The following is a 22,242-nucleotide window of genomic DNA, read 5'->3' as shown; positions in this document are numbered from 1 at the left end:
TCTTGAAAATGCTTATGTTTCCTAAACAGACAAAATACAAATATACACTGTGATAATATCTGCATATTTATAGGTTTAATAAAGATTTGATAGGAAACATATACATAAAAATGAATAGAAATGAATAGAAAAGAATTCTCCTAAAATTTATTTTAATTAAAAAAGTTTAAATCAATTAAATTAAAATAATAATGTTAAAGGAAATCAAAATGGTCCAGGAAATAAACCATTTTTCTCTGTAAGCCATTGTGCCTACAGCTCAGAACCATAACTCTGGGAAGAAACATATTGAGCCTATAGGAGAAAGGTCTTAGAATTTATCATATAAAAAAGTTGGGGCATCTTTGTTTTATATCCATTTGCCATTTTTAAAGTTTATTTATTTATTTAGAGAGAGAAGCACACGAGCAGGGGAGGGGCAGAGAGGAAGAGAGAATCCCAAGCAGACTCTGTGCTATCAGCACAGAGCCCAACTCAGGGCTGGATCTCACAAACCCTGAGATCATGACCTGAACAGAGATCAAGAGTCAGACACGTAACCTACTGAGCCACCCAGGTACCATTTGCCACTTTTAAAAACATCCAGTTAATTTCAAAATGTGTTCTGAATTTCAAATCAGTTAATGAAAAGAATAACATTAATTAATGACACAATGTTTTTTTTTTCAGAAGTATTTACTTGAACTTAATTTACTATCTTCTATGTTTCCTCTAGCAGATACTTTGTATATTTAATTTTGCCTTTTCTAATTCTTTGGTCTAAATTTTACGGAATAATTTCTCAAGAAAATGGTAAATAATATCAACAAAGCTGTCTTCAGGAATATTTGTAGCAATTTCAACACAGCATGAAATGTCTCACACACATACATACATACACTAACTACTGTTTGTTTGAAAGTTTAAAAAATATATAATAAAAAACACTTATCAAATTATCCCCCTGAAGTTTCCCATTCATTGCTCTCAGGTTTTGCGAGTCCACGAGGAAAATGAAAAGAATCACTGTAAATAGAGTAATTAAATTCTATCCTCAAAGCTACACAAAGTACAGAAGCCCAACCTCATCAACATGAATAGGGAACATTTATTTTCATTAATTAATTACTTGGATGCTTTTGGATGAAGAGCTTTCTGGAATGAATTATTTTCTTACCTGTCTTCTAAAGGGAACAACACTAGAGGAGCCCTGGCCTTGTCCCTTCCAATGCCTCTGAGCCACTCTTAGGTTACAGACAGAAGTGAAGCTGAGATATCACTGGAGGAGGCAGCTGAAGATGGGGCAGACCCTCTAGGGATTCGAAGGCCCTTGGAGGTGAGGGGCTGCTCCCCAGCCTGGGGGCTGTAGCTTCACAGTTTTGTCAATGCAACCAGGGTGGGGACTGGCTCCCTTGAATGTAACTCTGGGGGGTTTAACACATCTGCAAATCCTTAGAGACACTCCCCTTGAATATGGGTGAGCTTGAGCTATTTGCTTTAGGGAAACAGAAATGATGCCTTGGAACTTCACAGATTAAGTCATAAAGGTAATCCAGCAGCTGCCTGGCTCCCCTCCCCCCATCACTTTTGGAGCCCTGAACACCATGTAAATGTTCAGAGAGAAATACCAGGAGCCTCAGCTGCTCTGGTCTTTCATGTCTTCCTATCCCAGGCAGCAAGCATTAGCAGAAAGCCCTGAGGTGACCCCAGCTCCAGCTACTACCTGAAAGAGAGACCCCCAACTTGATGGGGGTCTCAGATGCCACCCATCTGAACCCAATCAGGCCCCAGAACCACAAGTGATGATACTAATAAATGATCATTGTAGTTTGACACCACTAAGTTTGAAGTGGCAACCAGAACCCCAAATATACAGTTATCCACAGATGACAATGCTGATTTATGAATTTGTAATGAACACCACGACTGTGCATGGGCACCAGACTATGCCTATTGGTCGTCACTGCATACACTCCCTGTCTTAGTTTATGTTCTCCCAGAAGTAGACCTTGAGACAAGGATTCCAGTGGAAGCAATTTCCTGGAAGGTGACACCAGAAGGCAGCACTGGTAGGAGTATGGGGAGAGGCAAGGGAAGAAAGTCAATAAAGAGTACAGAACTAGCAACCTTCTCCTGTGAGCACTACTGTATGTAATGAGTGGGGCTCATTACCACTGGGAAACTACACAAGACAGTGTGAAACATTGCTCAGAGATGTCCCGCCAGAAAATTATCTTCCAATTTTCCAACACTCATTGATTGAGGGCTGCTCGTGGAAGGCCAAGAGGCATTAATTCCCCTATTAGTGTAGTTAATTAATCCTCCCTACTTCTCCAGCATTCAAGCAGAGCAGGCTGGAAGGCCAAAGAGAACACTTAGGAGAACTTCAGGTGCTGGCAGTTGGGACCCACAGGCATGGGAACACCCAATGCTAGTCATGGCCAGAAGTTTCCTACAGACTTTAGAATCAGAGGGAAGGGAGGTGGGTGACACTAAATGAACTGGTACCACTTAGTAACTGGTACCTGCTGTTCAGCTGCGGGTAGGGCAGTAGTAGCAGGAGCCAGCTACACTCAGCTCTAGGGAGATACTCACCCAGGGCACTGGGCACCTGCACTGGTCACTGAAGACACCAGCCCACGCAATCCTGGAAGTACAATGCATTTGTGCCTTCTCCACCTTCCCTTGGTGCTAGTCTCCACACAGGACTCTAGCCATGCTGCACCCCCTACTGTGAACACGTGCAGATGGCCACATCTTGTTTTTCACACAGATAATTTTCTGACTCTGCCTCTCTTAGAGCTGGCTATTCTCAGATGGCTTCAGCCTTGCCTTTGCAGACCACCTCTCAGGGTGAATAGAGGGATACTTGACATTCCAATTTAACCTCCTGTGTGTTCATTCAGTCTAAATGTCTGTGTGTCTACCCTGATCATAGGGGAAGACCTACAGATCCTGCTTGGTTCTGCCTGGTTCAGGGTGCAAGCTTCTCCTTTCCTGCTCCATCTTCTCAGAAACTGTCTGAAATCTTTTCTTCTAAATGCCCAGAGTTGCTGAAAGGCAAAGTATATCTAAGTGTTGTCCACTAGGTTATGCTTTAAATAGAAATGTTCTGTATCTGTGTAGTCCAATATGGTAGCTGACTAGCTACATGTGGCCATTGAGCAGTTGAAATGTGGCTAGTGTGACTGATGAATGAAATTTTACATTTGATTTCATATTATTTGATTTACATTTAAATGGCCACTTGTGGTGAGTGGCCAGCATCCTGGTCAGCACAGGTGTAGGTCCTTTGGACCTACTCTAGGACGGCTCCTACTTGAGGGCCTCACGCCCTCCCTGGCCCACATGAGAGCAGGTCTCCATTTCTCTCCTGCTTGGTGGATTCCTTATCTGTCTCTCAGCCATCCTCACTCTGTGAGGTTTGCCTCTCTGCCCTGCCACATCCCCTAATCTAGCCTCTGGGAGAAGAAACATGTGCTGTACACAACAATTACAGCTTGAAGTTTTTATGCCACTTGGGTGTGGACTGGGGAAGGATGTGCCTGACAGAAAGAAGAGAATGAAGGAAATACCCAAACATAAAAAATGTCACTATGTGCCCTGCCACTCTTAACTGCATGTTCTGGTTTGGAGGAGGCAGTCCATTCCATCTCCTTTTGAGCTGACCACAGATTTGAAAATCTAGAACTGTGTGCTTGACAATAGCAGCAGAGAGTTCCTTTTAAAATGTACATTTCCTAGATCTCAACTTCAGGAGATCCTAACAGAAAAAGCCAGTGGCTTAGGAATCAGTATTTCTTGAACATCCTTTGGAGTTTCTGCATTGGGCCAGCTTTGGGAGCTGCTTTATTCAACATAATGATGCCGCACTTTAGAGCTTTTGAGTTGGCCTCACTCTGTGAAAATCCCTGTGGACTGCTCTGCTTTGCAAGTACTTATTTCCAGTTTTGCAGTTTTTCTCATTACTCCTGCATTTACTGCCACCTCTAATTTCCTGCCTCCTTCTTCTCCAATACTGCTTCAAAAGCACACAAATTGGGATTTCGAAGTTAGAGTACTGCATGTAGTAATAGTAAGTAAACCCTGCTTGAAGATCTGATAGTGATTCTAGAGCACCTTCAATGTATGAACTCTGCGATCTATGCTTTAGTTACCTTTCAAGGAGTTTCACCCTTGTTGTCTTGCTCTCTAAAGATAGACTTCATTTTCTTAGATATATATTGTGTTCCAGTGCCCACAGTGTATTTATTAATAGTTTAATGTTGTCACAAGTTCTCATTTGGCAGTGATTTTCATATTTGCTTCACCACCTCTGCTTTAGCATTGCCAAATAAATGGTCTAGACTTTGTATTTAAAAAAACCAAAACAAAAGCAAAAAACAAAACAAAACAAAACAAAACAAACAAACAAACAAACAAAAAACACCTCCCTCCCGGACAGGCCTGGAAATTGTTGGCACACGATAGCATCTATCTATGGATAGTCTTCCTGGCAGGCAGAATTGTGCTCCAGAAAATTCACCCCCTATGGCCAGCACCACGTAAAGGATACAAAAGTTCAAAGCCTCCCATCCATAGAAAATAATTCAGTCAATTAAAAGAGTGGATTACGCATATATAGCATAAATGCAACTCATTTATAACCAAGGAGGAGAGGGCCAACATAAGGCTGAAATATGGGGAGACTGAAAAATAACTCTGAATTTATATTGGGGAAAATGATTACATTCTTAAACGCCTTGCTCTGGAGATAAAAATGGCTCTCTCTGCCAGCTGTTGCTGGCGGGTAGGTGGGTGGATAGGCATCACATGGTTAATGAAATTGCTTTTGGTGGCTGCGTTACATTCCCTTTTGCAAAATTTGCGCGTAGGTTGAACGTTCCAATCTGTTATCCTCCGTTTGCTCAACCATCCCATTGCCAGGTTATCAGTCGTGGTGAGCAGGGATTCCTGAACCAACGTGAGGCTGCATGTTTGAGGTTATCCTTACTGGAAAGCCACGGGCATTTTCCATTTCCCCGTATACTTGAAAGATTAAAGTTCACCTTGGACTAAGACCCATACAGAGAGTCACGCCCCCCATCTCGAAATCCCGGGCGCCGCTAGTCCGCTAGCTCAGATCTCCACCCGGCCCGGCTCAGCGGCCTTCTGGGAATTGTAGTTTAGGCCTCGCGCATCTCCGCCGCCAGTGACCAGCCTTGGACTACAAGTCCCGATAGGCCTTGCGCGCCATGCCTGCGCGACCCGCTGCTGCGAGAGGAGGGTGAAGGCGCGGAAGGCGCATCCGAGCCAGGTTAGGCGGTTGTGGCGGCGATAGCAGGCGACATGGACAGCGCGGGGAAGGAGCGTGAGGCGGTGCAGCTGATGGCGGAGGCGGAGAAGAGAGTCAAGGCCTCCCACTCCTTCCTCCGAGGGCTGTTTGGGTGAGCGCTAGACCGCGCGTGCCCTGAAGGGGTCTCCTTCCCAGGCCCTCTCCCTAGCTGCCCGACCCCCATGCGCGCCCTGTTGAATCCCCCCTCCACCTCTGGAACGCCCAGCGGCCCTCATTTCCCATACATCCTCCAGAGAGCTCCTAAGTCTTAGAGCCTCCCAGGGACCCCTCTCCCAAGAACGCCCCAGGGGATCTCAGCACCCCTGCGTGTCCCCCATCCCCTAAAGCCCCCAGACCTCTCCCTCACACGCTCCCCAGAACCTCTACAGTCTCTCGCGGTCCGTCAGCCGCAGCGCACCCTCCAGATATCCCCTGGGGTCCCCAGAGGGCCCCCCCACCCCTCCACGCCCCCTCCGGCCCGGCGCTGTCCCTGCGTTGTTGCGGAGGTCCCGTGGCCTCTTTTGGAGGAGGGCCGTCGGCAGGACAGATTTGTTCTTTTCCCCACGGCTGAACCCGCATCTCTCAGAGACTTGTGTTGGCCAGAGGCGACCCCAGGAGGAGCCGGAGGGGCGGGTCCGGGGACCCCTGCCCCGGCGCGGCCCGCGCATCTGGGGGCATCTGGCTGGGCGGTGGGCCCCGAGCAAGAGCAGACTGGCGCGGCGCCCCGGTTCCAGAGATGGGGTGCTCCTTTGCCTTGCGCCAAGTAGGCATTTAATAAACGTTCGTTGGAGAAGGAATACGTTTTCTCAGTATAGTATTTTTACTTCACCAGAGATTGATGGGTTTGCCAGGGCCTCCTGTTTGATTAAGGATAAACGCAGCTCCTAAGTAGGCGTCTTTTGGGAATCCCGTTAATTTTCTGTAATTTTCTGTTCTCCTGGGGTAAGGTTTTAAATTCGGACTTCCCAAAAAGCAGAGCCTGTACTGACCGTTCTGGGTGGTTGAATATGTGAATGATTCAGCTATTTAGGATTAGAGAGGCTGAAATTTCCTGGTGGTGGTGGTGGTGGTGGTGGTGGTGGTGGTGGTGTTTTTCTTTTTGAAAGTGAAGATCCTTTGCCGACAGCAAGAACATATTTTTATTTTTGAGAAGGACCAATACTTAATTGTTACATTATTCAACAGTTTTATTTTATGTACTAAATTCAGTTTGGAATCTGCTTGTTTTGCCATCTTCATTCTCTTGATTATAATATAATACTTTACCATTGTGGATACATCTCCAGGAAATGCTTAGATGCAGGTTTCATGCAGTGCACAGTAGTACAGGAAGCAAAGATGCATAAAAGTAAAGGTTCCTAACCTCAGGAACCTTGGGAAGGGCATTTATCCTAGCTGGTTTCTAAATTCTCCTGTGATGTGTAGTTTGGAACATAGCAGTGAATTATAACTTTGTTCCCCTTTAAAAGTTATGATTTATAAGGAGCATTCTCTCATGCTTGATGCTAACACCAAACAATAGCGCCTTTCTGTGATTCACAAAGCATTTAAAATATATTTGAATAGAATTTAATGTCCTAGCACCTCCTGCCTGGAGGTGATCTTAATGTCACAGCATATTTCAAGTCAGGATGTGTTTCCCTGGAAGAGAATCTATAATTGGCAAAGGAGAACATTACAGCACTTGATACTTGTCTCAAGGGAACCCTCCTTTTTGTGAAGTGGTGTTGCGTTATTGTTTTGATGAAGCTAGGCCAAGTCTTGAGCCAATAATCCTAAAAGGATTTTGAAAAGGCTTTTGTTTGTAAACAAACATCTTTTCTCTCCTTGATTGTTGATCACCTATTTCATTGACAGGCCTTATAGGAAGACTGTTGTCTTTAACCTGCATAAAAGTCGTTGCATCCCAGGTCTGGCCTGAATATGGCAGGCTTTTGGATGGGGGGCAAGTTACTTAGCCTCTCCGTGCCCCAGTTTCATCTGCTGTAAAAAGGGGTAATAATAGTACATCTAATAGTGAGGGTTCAGTGAGTTTATGCATGTAAAACATTTAGGACCATTGGAGAAGGTGACTATGATATTAATTAGTATACTTGCCAAAATTGTCATCTGATATTTACCAAGGAAGTAGAGGGCCAGACAGATTAAGTGACTTTGACAGGATTTCAGAGCCAAAGACCTTTAGGACTGGATCTTTGGTCCTTTAATGAAAGATTTGAAAGGGCTTTGTACCATGTGTTATTTATCCTATGGGGAGTAATTGTGTTATTTTCAGTGATACTTGGTTCCAGGAAATCTTGGGGAAGAAGAGTACTCAGTTCTCTGAGTTTTAATAGTATATAATTACTTGAAGCTAAAAACCAGCCCTAGTTTCTCTGTCAGTTACTGTGGGAAGACCGATTCTGTATCAATTTTAGATGTTTAGAATCTTCTATTATGTCTGGCATCATCTGTACCTGTCCTCATCCTTGTAGACTGGGTTACCTGGTAGTCTACCCTGTCACCCTTCTTTTGATACAGAATTTTCCCATCTACTTGTTATTCTTTCTTGAAACCACAGTGTAGTCCACCTCCATGTCAGACTCCTGAATTAACAAAACTCACATACCGATGTATCATCAGTATCAGTATCATTTGAGCCATGTATTTAAGAGCCGACCGGTTCGTGCTTTAAAGGCGACAGATGATGCTGTTTTGATGACATGGCAGCCATTAGAATTAGAAGGTGCTCAGCCTATTGCAGCATATTTTACATGGACTCATTCTCATTATCCTAACTGCAGATTAAAATGTATTAGGAGCTCATCTCCTTCACTCCATGTTTATCCAGCACCCACACTGGTTTTGTGGCAATACTGTATTGTCACTACTACTATACTATAGCTCTTCCTTTTTTATTGCTTTCAGTAAGATTACATGAAAATATACATTGTATATTCCCGAGAAAAGGTCAGTCATGTATTCTGTGTACAAGGCACAAGTCCCATGCTAGTCTGCAAGATGTTCCTAAGCCACTAAGGGGTGCAACCATCACAAAATACCCCTTATTGGTGTTCTCCTTTTCTTCTTGACTGCCATTTAGACAGTAGTGTGTTTTTGTAGTTGTGGAATTGAATTAAAACTTACTCTTTCTGAAAGGCTTAGCACAGTATAGCAAAACTACCACCAAAAGAGTAGCGTTTTCAATTTGTTTGTTCCCAGGAGTGAGCTATTAAATTTTGTAGTTAATTTCAAATTCAAATGTAAAATCTTAAAGAGCTGCAAGTGAGATCTTAAACTGGCCTGAGTATGACAGTAAAGTAAAGTTTGGAGTTGCTAAGGCATCTCTTGCTGTCTTCTCCATCTTGTTTGTAGGAGGCCAGGTGGGGGCTAGCCAGCACAGTACACATGAAAGGGAATGGCTGCTTAAGAATGACAGTCAGAAGATGTTCTGCATGGTTAATACTGCCTTCTCCTGCTTTTGAATGCTGCCCAGTCATAAAGCTTGTAAAGAGCCATAAATTTGGCAGTGTCAAAGTAAATTTAATGAAAGATCCTACTGGGTTATCTTGAAACAATTATGAGTCTATAATTTCCTAGCTGTTTTTGAAAATTGGGAATATTTCTTAAACATTGTAGGCCATAAATTTTCAGTATTCTTCACTCAGCTTTATTTCTACAGAGATTGTGTTTAAGTTTTGCCAAAATATGGTGAGGACATATGATAGCATTTGTAAAGCAGTCAGGACCCCCTCAGTTACAATAGATACTCAAGTGCAGATTGAACGTTAAAAAAAGAAAAATCATTAAGCTCTGATTTACTTAGAGACAAGTAGTATAGTATATGAAATATATATGTACATTTCTTATAAATTTATTATGTTAGAATATAAAAAATAGACCTACATATTGGGTAATTATAACATATATACAAGCTATAATAATGTATCCTATATTATTACATATAGGAAGACCAAACCTGGGTTCAGTCTCTCTCTATTAGTGTGGTGACCCCTAGCCCAGTAAATCATTCTTGGAGTTTGTTTTTCTCAGCTTTCAAATGGGCAAAGGGAAAGAATCTGCTTTTCGGAATTGTAAGGATTGACTGAGGTATTAGAATGCTTATTAAGCTGCATGGAGCTATATTACTGTTAATTTATGAACATTTGGTTTTCTAATATTAGTGCCAAGTTACAGTTTATGTATCAAATGGCAAACTCTTTCTAGATTGGCCTTATTCTGTTTGCATTTTTGCAGTTTTTGCAGTGCTCACCGTATATTCTGTCATTCTCATGAGCCCTGTGAGGTGTGTTTGTTTAGAAGAGGCAGAAGGGGATCCAGCACCCCAGAAGAGTTATATTTTGAATGTCTCTTTAATATGTGTGGAGACAAACATGATTTTTCTCCTTAGTTACTAATATGTTAATGATCGGATAGCCTCATATTGAACTGTTGGGGCGTTCCTTGAATTCCTATGGATTATAATATATTATTTTTTAATGTGCTATTAGATTCTGTTTTTAAATATTTTCTTTTGAATTATTGTCTTTGCAATTCATTTGTGGATGGTCCATCAAGTTGAAGTATTGATGTGACAAGTGCTTCATGAGAATATAGACATTTTCCTTTCACCCGGTGCTCTGGTCTTTGAAGGTTCAGGTTGGAACCCTTTTCTAGTGAAATCCGGACTTTTTTGAATGTTCTTTATTTCAGTAGTTGTTTTCCTCTGTCACTTTTGTGTTTGTGTGTTTCCCCTTCTCTCTTGATTCTTTTGATCCTTTTTCTCCTAACAGCTAACATTTTGACTCAGAGGTATTATTAGTTTCCTGTTTTCTGCTTTATTTACCTCTGTTGCTCTCTTTTCTTTTGCCCTTTGGCTCCTTTGGGGAAAATGGAGGATGGAATATTTCAGTATTTCCATTATTTTAGTTATGTGGATCCAAATATTGATGTATGAATTTTCCTTTAAAACTGTGTGAATGTTTTAATTGTATCCCCCAGATCCTGGTATATAGTGTTTTTTATTGTAATTCGTTTCCCCTTTGACCCAAGAGTTGTTTGCAGGTTGTGTTCCAGATGAAGGTGCTTTTTTCTTGTATGTGATTTTTATTTTTTTATTTTTTTAATGTTTATTTATTTTTGAGAGAGAGAGCACAAACTGGGGAGGGGCAGAGAAAAAGGGGAACAGAGGATCCGAAGCAAGCTCTACACTGACAGCAGCTAGCCCAATGTGGGGCTCGAACTCAGGAACCATGAAATCATGACCTGAGCCGAAGTTAGACACTCAACTGACTGAGCCACCCAGGCAGCCTGATTTTTTATTTCTGGTTTTATTTCATTATAATCAGAGAACTTACTGAGGTTTTCTTTCCCACCTGATATATGATTGGTGTTTATGAATGGCCCGTGCACACTTGCAAAGAAGGTGGATGTTCTCCTCAGAGTGTATGACTTGGTAGAGATCCTGAAAATCTAGGCATTGATTATGTTGTCAAGGCCTTTCACATTTGTGTTTATTTTTTGTCCCCTTGACTTGCTTTGGACTAATGGGTATAGTCGTGTGTCCTCTTATAAGTGTGTTTCTGTCTTCTTGCATCTCCTGTCTTGTAGTTTCTGCTTTATAAAGGTGTCTACTATGTTTTGGTATATAGATGTTCACAACTACTATAATTTCATTATGAATTGTATCTTTAGCATTAAGAAGTGAATTTCTTTCTTTCTTTTGATGTTTTTGAGCTCAAATTCTGCCTTGTTTGATACTGGAGTAGCAGTCCTTGCTTTCTTATTTGCGTTTGCCTGCTTTTAGGACTGTATTATGTAAGAGGATTGTACATTCTGCCTGCTGCCGTGTGACCTGTGCTGCTGGGCTCTGGGCAAAGTGCACTTCCCCTCCCCATTGAGTCTGTCCTGGCCCTTGGCTGACTTTGACTGGGGGAGCAAGTGCAAGGGGGTGCGCACTCTACCCAAGTGGAAGCTGCAGGGGCTATCCCTTGCTTCTGCTGTGGTTTTTCTCTGTCATAAGAGTACACTAGAGAGAGGGCTGCATTCAGAATAGAGAGACATGACACATGGAGAAAAAACCAGCACCATCAGCCTGCAATAACAGGTAAAGTGAGTGAGAAAGAAGCTTTTGGAGATTGGGTGGTTATTTGTTGTTGGAACAAATCAAATAAAAGTTGGTTGATGTATGTGGTATCCTTTTGACCATGTCTTTATTCTTAAACCTTTCAGAATAGCTTTATTTTAGTTGTATTTCTTGTATTGAGCACACAATATTGTATTGGCTTTTGTTTTCTGAGAAAATCTAAAAATCTTCAGTCCATTTATATTATTGGTATGACTGGTATATGATTGGTTTTTAATTCTGTCATCCTGCTTCGTTCTATTTATTATGTGTAATGTTTTATTTGCAGTCTTCATGTGATCTCTTTTCTTTGCTTTTTATTTAGGAAATTTTGTATTTTTGTTCTACTGGTAACCTTTTTTAATACCCTTAGCTCCAGTAGGCATCTAGAATTTGTTTGCTGTGAAAGACACCCATTACCTTTGTGCCAATCACTGAGCCTGTTCTAAATTTTCCCCTTTGTCCAGTGATATGTGTGTGGGAGGACAGGGTTCAGTTATTTGTACTTTTGGGGAACAGATGTTGGGAAGATCTGTTTTGGGAACAGATTCTGTCTCTTTTTGTTTGTTTTTTGTCTTAGATCTATAATAAAACATATTCCGTGGCACCACCATCAGCATTTTTACTTATGTTCCCTAGTTATCTCATAGATGGAAGCCAGTGTGATATTCCTTAAGTTCTTGCTTCTATCGCTGGTATTTAATGGTTGGCTTGGCTGGTTGTGTAATATTTGGCTCACATTGTTTTTCCCTTGAGCTTGTTCAGAAATGTTCCCTATTGTTTTGCTTTGTATGTTGTCTTGCTTTGTATGTTGCTGTTGACGTCTGGTTGAAGTTAACCTGATTTTCTTAATTTTGTAAGTGACTTTGCCTGGAAGCCTGGAGCTTTTCTTTATAAAATATAATAGTTTTATTATATGTGTTTTACAGTAGACCATTCTGAGTCCATTTTCCCAGTACGTGGTAGGCCCTTTTGGTATTTTGATTCAGTTCTTCTTTTGTTTCCATAAAATTTTCTGAAAGTGTAGTTTTAAGTATTGTTTCAATGTTTTGATATATTTTACTTCCCTTTTCAGGGACTCCAGTTACATGGATATTGGCTCTTTGCTTATCCTCTCTATCACTTTTTCTTAGATCCTTTTCCCTCCCTTGTTTCATTTCCATTCTCGTGGGTGTTTTTATTTTTCTCCTCAGTGTCAGTAGAATCTGTTCTCCCTGTAGGTGTGTTCTAGCCAAGATTTTATTTCTGAGATGATTTGGTCTTTTTCTTTCTTTCCTTCTAGAATTTCTAGAATTTGAAACCAGTTCATAGTCTTATTTTTTTGTGCATGTAAGGAAGGAAGAACTTCACCTTTTTTCTCTACTCCCCTGGGTTCTTCAGCTAGGGCTCTACAAATTAGACAGAATATAGACTAACAAGAATAAATAGTGTATTGAACATGTACAGTGATGGGTAACTCAAAGGGGTGATTGGAACTTGGGCTTATAGCATCTTAAAGAACAGTGCATTTGTAGAGAAGTGTCAAGACAAAAGGTTTTAGGCTTCCAAGAAGCAGCAGACTGGGGAACAAAGGAGTGAGGTTTGTTTGTGCAAGCCCATCTCCGTATCAACTTTCCATCTGCTTCACGACCATAAAACTTTTCCAGGAGAGGGGATTTATGGCAGTCCCCATTTCTTAGAAGTTTCTGCATTTAGTCAAATAGGGGAAGCTCTGAGAAAGTGTCTTTCTGTATCTGCTATTCTCATTTTCCTCCATTCTCATTTTCCTTATGCCAAAGTAGTTTATTTTGAGGTGGCATATTCTGTTCCCCTGAATGCTCTTGCATTCTGAGTTTTGAATTTCTGAACTGTGGTATAGTTTCATATCTATAAATGATTGTTTAATAATATTTAAGTTATATGGGATCGTTTGCCTTGGGGTAGTTTGGGGGGAACATTTTTGTCAGCTGCAGAGTTTTTATTCTTGGAACATTGTAGCTTTGTATGGATGCTGCTTACCTTTTTTGTTTAGTGTTGGAGTTTCTTGGTCTCATAACAATGTGTTTCTGTGATGAAAGATGAGGGGGTTTGGGTGGTTTCACGGGTTTCTTAATTTGAACGCTCTCTTCTGTTGATACCATTAAGGACTTTTTTGATGACAAGTATAAGGGAGGGGTGAGTAGGGGCTTGGTGTGACTCCCAGTGCTGTGACACCCCTTTGTTTTCTAAGACTCTTATCTTCCACCACTTGCTGTCTTTCCCTTCATGACTAAGCTTCCATAGATCTGCCCCTGCCTCCCCCAGAAGCAGGGCCACCTCTAGCCAAGTTCCCCTCTAGTTCCCCAGGCCCAGTGCTCCAGCCCTCTAGGTCTCCACCTGGCTTCCATGTTCCCTCACTCTTGTGCAGCCCTTCCTTGCTGCTGGACCCTGCCTCATCCCCTCATGTCCATGCATTTCCTCCTGTCGTCCAGCAGGAGCAGTGTCACTGGCTCTGCTAGTTGGGGGTTTTTATTTCTCCAGTCTATTATTTCTTCATCTTGTTGAATTCTCTCTCCTAATTTTGCTGTTGGCACGGATTACAGGTGGTTGTATCTGCTCCTTGTTGATGTGTCTGGGTTTGGAGGATGTTAGGACAAGTTGGTATTTAGTCACTAACCATGATCCTGTAGAATTTCCAGGTCTCATCAGTGTTTCTTCCAGATTGAGATTCAGTTTGAAGATTGAATTTTTATAAAGATTGAGATTAAATGTAAAAACTTCTCATGGCAAGTCATGTTGTGCATGTCATTTCTGAGTGTATCCAATAATTACTGTTGTTCGTTTTCTTGTATATTTAAGTATCTTGATTTGTTTTATTAATAGGTCCAAATATACATTCTCTCCTCTGTAAGAAAGGTGACTCTCCATACCAAGTCCAGGCACTGGGACTGTTACCAAAATCAAAACCAACTTTCTTTGCTCTACATGTTCTCGCAAACTTCATTTCAGGAAATGACACTTTGTCAGACATTCCTTAAATGTCTCAGATTGTTTTCTGTGTCTAAGAATCTATGATTATTTTTAAAGTGAAAAGTTCTCAGAAAATGGAATCCAGAGGCCAAGACAGGGCACTGAGGCTGCATCAGTGTTGATGGTGTGGTCCTCATGCCCAGCTTCTGCTGGCTGCTCTGGTGCAATTTCTCTAAGGCCCTGGAGGGGCTGCCTGCTCTGTGCTGGCAGGACCTATCTAATAAATGACAGTGTTCCTATAGTCTGACTTTGTCCAAAACTGTGTCCTTGTCACTACTCCTCCTATTACTGTTTGTGAAAAAACAAATGACCTTGATCTAATGGTTTTATAGACATTTTTGGTATAAGAGTTCAAGGTAGCTTGATGAAGAGCTTCTTCCTGCTGCAGACCTCTACTCTCTGCATCGCATGAAAGAAGTTGGACTGTTTAGAAATATATTAAACTTAGCAGTTAATTAATCTTGAAAGGGTTGTGTTTATCTAGGAAAACAAGTGTTTAGAATCTAGAGATTATAGAAATGAAGTGCAGATGAAAATAAGTTGCTTATGGAAGGTAAAAAATAGAATAAATAGTTCTATGTGGCTGTGATGTTGTGATATAGTAGGAAGTATATATTTGTTCTTCATCCCTGGTTCCTGACACAGTAAAGCCCTTGTGGGATCCTGAGTGGTGAGGGTGAGAGAAGCATTTCCTGTATGATAATAAGCCCCTTTCAACCATACTGTAGTGTATGCTAATGAGGTGACTGTTGGTGGGTTCCCAGTTGGCTTCAGGATGGGGGCTGGTTGTCAGAGGAGCCAACCATATGATTAAAGGGTTGGAACTTTCGGCCTCACCCCTAAGCCTCCCAGGAGGGGAGAGGGGTTGGGGACTGAGTTAATCACCAGTGGCCAGTGATCAGTCATGCCTGTGTATGGAACCTTAACAGAACTCTAAATGATGGGTTTGGAAAACTTCTGAGGTGGTGAGCATGTGGCGCCCCTGGAGCTGGTGTGGATGCCCCTTGCACTCCCTGCCTATATACCTCCCTGGATACATCTCTTCCATTTAGCTGCTTCTGAGTTACATCATTTGTGATCATAAATAGTTTCCCTGAGTTCTGTGAGTTCTACCAAATTAATCAGATTGAAGAGGGGGTTGTGGAAACCCCTGATTTGTAGCCAGGTTAGAGATATGAGTACTTTGAGGACTCACTGCTTGAGATTGGTGTCTGAAGTGGGGGCAGTCTTGTGGGACTAGGCCCTTAACCTGTGGGGTCTGCACTGACCGGGTAGTGTCACAATTGAATTGAATTGTAGGACACCCAGCTGGTGGCTGCAGAGAACTAGAAAATTGCTTGGTGTGGAAAATGCTGCAGGTTTGATGTCAGAAGTGTTGTGAGTAGAGAAATAGTGTTTCTATTAATGGTAGAGATATTTTAAACAGATTCCTAATTTCCCTCTCCTTTTCTGGATGCTTTCTGTATTTGCTTATTGTTTCGAATGATATATGAGAACACTATCAAAAAACTGTACCATGGATAGTTTCTTCCATCCAGACTCTGAGAAGTCAGCATTATTATTGAGGCCTGTGTGCCAAGCCCTGTGGTAGTGTCTGTCCTCAGTCAGCCTATAGGCTAAAGTAATGTTGCTCATAGTGAAAATAAGGAGCTGTCCTGTTTGTGGGGCTTCTCCCTGTTTGTAGTCCTTTGGTGTAGTTTGACATCCCTTCAGCATACTCTGATGATAGGATTAGATTTTGTCTCTAATTCTGCTTTCACATTATCACAGCACTGTCAGTTATCACCTTTTATGATACTTTTACTCAGGTATTTTGTGATTTTAGAAGCAGCTTTATTTGTACCTCAGCAGTTGCCTCCTTTGCTTTTGGGTAGGTCTCAGGATGTGTGTGCCATTAGTCCTCATGATTCTACTTTAACGTCCCCCTCTTCCCACCCACAGTCTTAGAAGAGGATGTACTATAGTTGCCAGTGTTTTGTAGTGCTCTGAAATAGTTCTTACTCAGGATGAGGAAAAATCAAGACTTTAGATTATTCGAGGATTAATTGGTTTTTAAAAGATCAGTGATTTGTCTGCATGTAGATATTATTGGAGCTCTTTGAAATAATGGGATGTAATTTCCCAGTCTGGCTTCTTCTCCCTCTCCTCCCACCTCCCCAGCATCTGAATGGGAACAGACAGGATGGGATTGCTGCTCTGCAGTTCACCAGTGGGACATGTCATGGCTCTGACCACATCTCTTCAGTGGAACATGGAAGGTGGGATGAGTACTCTCAGATCTTTTCCAGCCCTGAAGTTAAATATTTTTTCTTCAGCATTCTGATCTCCTCTTGGGCGAGAACATTCTTTTCTTAGCCTTTCTGACATTTACTGATCTCAGTGAATGTCTCCTGAATAAGCATAATCAAGAAGAGGAGGGAGTCAGCCTTGCTTGTAGAATTGAGGGGTGGTGGAGTCAGCTGGGGCTGCATGGTGGAGAGGATGGAGGTGATGGTGGTGGTGGTAGAAGTGGTGGTGGTGGTGATGATGATGAAGTGGTGGTGGTGGTGGTAGAGGTGTCGGTAATGGTAGTGGTGAAGGTAGAGGTGGTGAAGGTGATTGACGATGGTATAGGTGGTGGTGGTGGTGGTGGTGGTGGTGGTGGTGGTGGTGGTGGTGGTGGAGGTGTTGGTAATGGTGGTGATGGTAGTGGAGGTGTTGGTAATGGTGATGATGGTGGTGGAGGTGGTGAAGGTGATTGATGATGGTGTAGGTGGTGGTGGTGGTGGTGGTGGTGGTGGTAATGGAGGTGTTGGTAATGGTGGTGGTAATGGTAGTGGAGGTGTTGGTAATGGTGATGATGGTGGTGGAGGTGGTGGAGGTGATTGATGATGGTGTAGGTGGTGGTGGTGGTGGTGGTGGTGGTGGTGATGGAGGTGTTGGTAATGGTGGTGGTGATGGTAGTGGAGGTGTTGGTAATAGTGATGATGGTGGTGGAGGTGGTGAAGGTGATAGATGATAGTGGTGGAGGGAATGGTAGTGGTGGTAGTGGTTCTTATCCAGGCTAGTCACTGTTTTCTTTCATGGTAGAGAAAGCATTTTCTTCTTCAAATTCAGGATAGGATAATCTCCAAAAATAGTTAAGTTTGTCTCAAGTTAGCTTTTCTTCTTGTCAGTTCAGTGCCATGTACTTAAATTATATCACTTCATAATGTAGATCCTCTCATAGAAACTTGTTTCTCTTTTCAAGGATCTTATACCTCATTTATAGAGGCCTCGGATAACAATCATTTGAATTATTTGAATGTGAATTGTGTTTGTCCTTAAAACTTATAAAATTTAACTTTCACATGCATAGAACACAGTAGGCATTTGGAGTGATTTCAGAAGTACATTTTTCATGAATTCTTAAAGTTATGTTGTGTTTATGACAAGTGAGTTTCTCTGGTACTTTGAAAATGAGTATACTTCTTGTGATTCTGTTTTAGAAGAGGTGAGGGTCTTAAGTCTTCATAAAAAAATACATTCATTATTTATATAATGATCACTGAATTTGACATCAGGTGTCAGCTCCACCACTGACTTTAGCTGGATGACCTTGGGCCAGCCATTGACCTCCAGGTACAATTTTCTCTTCTGTCAAATGGAGTTAGCATCTTTAATGGTGGTTGTAATAAAGAAAATGACATAACATATGTGGAAATATCCAGCATAAACCCTAGCATAATGTAGGCGTTCTATTATTCCTAGCTGAATCTGTCTCTGAAAATAATAGGATAAAGTACGTTTTAATTAAGCTGGTTTTATTTGAAAACCTTTAATAAGAATGATTGAACTATAATTACAGTGCAAGATTCCTGGTATGCTTTAGAAAAATAAGACAAGAAAGTGGTAAGTCTTTGTTAACTCCAAGGAGCTATGGCTAAAGATTGAAAACTTAGGTTAGGAATTTTCCATTAGGATAATTAGCTAATTGGTTTTTTTTTAATATGCAGATTTGAAGTTGAGAAAAAGGAACATGAGGGTGTGATTAAAGGAAAGCTTTGCTTATTCTGACACCACATTTTTGGTGTGGCTTGTCACCATCCTGTCATTTGCTGTGTGACATAGCTGCCAAAGTTTTTTTTGTTTGTTTGTTTTTTCCTTTTTTTTGTTGGGGGAAGGGAGTGGTGCAACTTTAAATATAATTCACATACCATGTGATTCACCCATTTAAAGTGTCCAGATAGCTGTGTAACTATCCTAACAGTACATTTTAGAATATCATCACCGCCACAAAAAAAAAAACAAAACTCTATCCTCCTTGCCCCTCCTCCTTTTTCTCCAACACTGTAGGCAACCTGTTTACTGTCTCTATAGATTTGCCTATCCTAGATATCCTACAATATGCTCATGCGTGACTGGCTTCTCTCACTTAGCATGATGTTTTCAATGTTTATTGATATATCAGTACTTCATTCCTTTTTATTGTCCAATATCCATTCCATGTATAGACCACATTTTATCTTTTCTTCAGTAGATGGACATTTAGGTTGTTTCCACTGTTTGGCAGTTACGAATAATGCTGCCGTGAGCGTTTATGTTTGTATACAAGTTTTTGTGTGGACATAGTGTTTTTATTTCTCTTGGGTGTATACCAAGGAGCAGAGTTGCTGTCTCATACAGTAACTATGTTTAACCTTTTGAGAAACTGCCAAATTAACAGTGGCTGTGCCATGTTATATTTGTACCGGCTGTATAGGAGGGTCCAGTTTCTACACATCCTCCCTAACATTTATTCTTATCTGTCTTTTGATTCTAGTCATCCTAGTGGGTGTGAAGTGGGATCTCATTTGTGGTTTTCACTTGCATTTCCCTGATGGCTAATGATGTTGAGCATCTTTTCATGTGCTTATTGGTTATTTGTGTGTCGTCTTTGAAGAAATGTCTAATAGATTCTTCACCTATTTTTTAATTGAGTTACTAGTCTTTTTTATTTTTGAGTTGTGTTGTTTACATATTTCAGATACAAGTCCCTTATCAAGACAGATCCCTTATTTGTACAAATATTCCCAAAAGTTTTTATGCCTTCAGTACATCAATCTAGTTACAATAATCATCCTGATTGAGTACCTACTCTGGGTCAGACCCTGCAAGGGCAACTATATATGGATTTTTTCTTTTGATCTTTATAATAACCCACAAGTATTATAGCGTCCGGGTGGCTCAGTTGTTTAAGCGTCCAACTTCGGCTCAGGTCATGATCTCACGTCTCATGGGTTCAAGCCCCCCATCAGGCTCTGTGCTTACAGCTCAGAGCCTGGAGCCTGCTTCAGATTCTGTGTCTCCCTACCTCTCTCTGCCCCTACCCCACTCATGCTTGTTCTCTCTCTCTCTCTCTCTCTCAAAAATAAACATTAAAAATTAAAAAAAGATAATAACCCACAAGTATAGATCATATTATCTACTGTTTACACATGCAACAATGGAGGCCCAAAGAAGTTAAAGAACTAGACTGGGGTAAGACAGTTAGTAGTTACTGCCTAAGGTGTGAGTCACACTTGGGCCTTAGTGTACTGCTCTGGGACACGTATTGACACAGAGCTGTCTGTGTCCTTCTGTGGAAGCACAGAGCCTGTTCAAGTTTCTGGCGTATGCGTATGTGCTCACTCTTGTTTAGATTGTGCCACTCTCTAAGGGTCAGCCTTGACCTCCCCTGTCTCCTAGTCCTTATGTCCTAAACCACTCGCACAGAGTGCTTTGTCTTCATTCTCTGGTTATTTATGTTTTCAATGTAGATAGACGAGGTAGAGACATCATTTATATAGAGGGTCCTTAGTTTAGCTAAGAACAAGGTTGAATTAGAAAACCCTGGTGCAAGTTACAGAGGATTAGTTTTGCCTTTATGTGAGAAGAAATGTCTGAGCAGCTAGAGCTTTCCCTGAGTGGAATCAGCTGTCTACTGAAGAACTTTCCGGAACAGTATGTATTCCAGTAGCAATAGAGTTTCTTCCTCTCAGGATGTTGTAAAATACATTTACACATGGGGTGAGCAGCTGGACCCTGAGGCCCCTTCTATGTTGGAGAAAGGAACATTCCCTGCCAGAGCTGATAATATAGCAGTCAAACAACATGGCGCTTTCTTTTATGCTCCGGCTTCAACTTGTTATTGTTGTTGTTGTTTTGTTTGCTTGTTTGTTTTTGAATAAGCATAGTGCTAAACTCTTCCAAATTAACAGGGTAAAAAATGTATCCTTCAAATTTAATCCCATTTGAATAATATACTTCTTATTTCTCCACTTCATCCAAAACTACAATTTCCATGCATGAAAAGGACTCTGGTTAAGGTTGTAGGCTCTGAGGTCAGCCAGATGTGTATTTGAGTCTCAGTTCTGTGACATTCTTGTTGTGTGACCTTGCGTTAGTTACTTTTGTGCCTCCGTTTCCTGATTTGGAAAATAGGGATAATAAGAGCGTACCATTTGAGCACCTGTTAAAATTCTAGAATACTTGGCTGGCACATAGTAAGCATTCATTAAATGCTTATTATTTAAGGGAGGGTGAATTGGAGATGTGGATGGTTGCTACAGTAAAACTTAACCTCATTTTTAAATTTTTCTCAGAGGAAACACAAAAATAGAAGAGGCTTGTGAAATGTATACCAGAGCTGCAAATATGTTCAAGATGGCAAAAAATTGGAGTGGTATGTATAAAGTTTTTGTTTTGCTTTTCAGGCAAATAACTTTAAAATCATCTTGAAGGAGGAAATAACTGTCTGCATTTCCTCCTGTTGGCTGAGACGTGTGTGTGCTGAATAACTGGTGTGGCCACCATGGTGTGGGAGAAAAGAACTTTGATCTAAGTGAACAAAGCCTGTTTTTCTTTACTTACACATTGGTTGAGAATTTCTTACTGTGAGAACAGCTCTGTGGTAGCTGATTGAGGTTCCATTGAGAAATGTGACAGCCAAGGTGTTATTTTTATAAACCCCAACAGATTTACTATCACTTTTTAACATAATGCTTTCTATCCAGTGAAATTACACACAACAAAATCAGTGGAATTATTTTATTGGTCTGAAAGGGGATAACCCTTTATACCACTGATTTGGGAAACAAATTCATCCCCTACCCTTGTGCACAAAGAGGGCTTGTTGTCTCTGTGATAGGGTATTTCTTTAGTGAAGATAGAGACAACCTTCACCTGGAGCAGGGACATTGTTGTCTAGCCCTGGCCTGTAGCTGCTGCTTGATCTAAAGTAGGACCCTTACACTCTGCAAGTCCATTTCCCCATCTGCTTTTTCCCTAGCTTTATTGAGATATAACTGACATAGAACATTGTCTAAGGTTAGGGTGTATGTACAGTGTGTTCAAATCAACCCATTAAGGCTGACACTTTAAAAGCATTTCAGTGAAGAAATTGCTGTAGAAATATATGAATGTGAAAGCCCTTTCTGACTGTAAAATTCTTTTATAGGTTTAGTTTTAGGTTAAAAGGATATATTTCCAAAATGCATTACACCTGAATTATAATGTATTAAAAACAGTGGAGGAGAAAGGAGTATTGTCTCAGTATTTGTATCTCTTGCATGGTGTAAGGGTGTGGTCTAAGGATAGATTTGCATGTACTAATAAGAGTGGCCAGCATGTGAAAAACTGGAGCCAGCCAGTACAGTGAAGCACTGTAATTGGGAGGTCCATGTTGTAACTGTACTCTCCTGAGGCAGAGCCCATCAAGGCTGCCATTCAGTTAGCCGCTACCGAGGCACTCCCCTGGCAGCATCACCCTTGACCCCTTCTCCGGGACCCCCGACCCCATAATCCACAGTGTAAGAGTTAAAGCCTGGTAGGTGGGGGCTCTCCAGTCCCAGCTCCAGCTGGGGGCCAGCATCCTAATTGC

General features: G+C 41.4%; 1 protein-coding gene across 1 annotated transcript in view; it reads left to right on the top strand.

Moving 5' to 3' along the window:
- Positions 1 to 5,281: 5,281 nt before the first annotated feature.
- Positions 5,282 to 22,242, top strand: part of NAPB (NSF attachment protein beta) — a 39,142-nt gene continuing 22,181 nt past the window's right edge. Inside the window, exons 1-2 of the mRNA XM_047068876.1 lie at positions 5,282 to 5,405; positions 20,966 to 21,045. Of these exons, the coding sequence (XP_046924832.1) occupies positions 5,308 to 5,405; positions 20,966 to 21,045 (178 nt within the window). The 5' untranslated portion in view covers positions 5,282 to 5,307. The remainder of the gene's footprint in view (positions 5,406 to 20,965; positions 21,046 to 22,242) is intronic.

The sequence above is a fragment of the Lynx rufus genome, unplaced genomic scaffold (genome assembly GCF_022079265.1).
Source record: "Lynx rufus isolate CCGP_SWC_20201006 ecotype Redwood Valley unplaced genomic scaffold, mLynRuf1.p SCAF_8, whole genome shotgun sequence".
In the NCBI taxonomy this organism is placed as follows: domain Eukaryota; kingdom Metazoa; phylum Chordata; class Mammalia; order Carnivora; family Felidae; genus Lynx; species Lynx rufus.
This window is presented reverse-complemented; position numbering and strand designations above follow the sequence as displayed.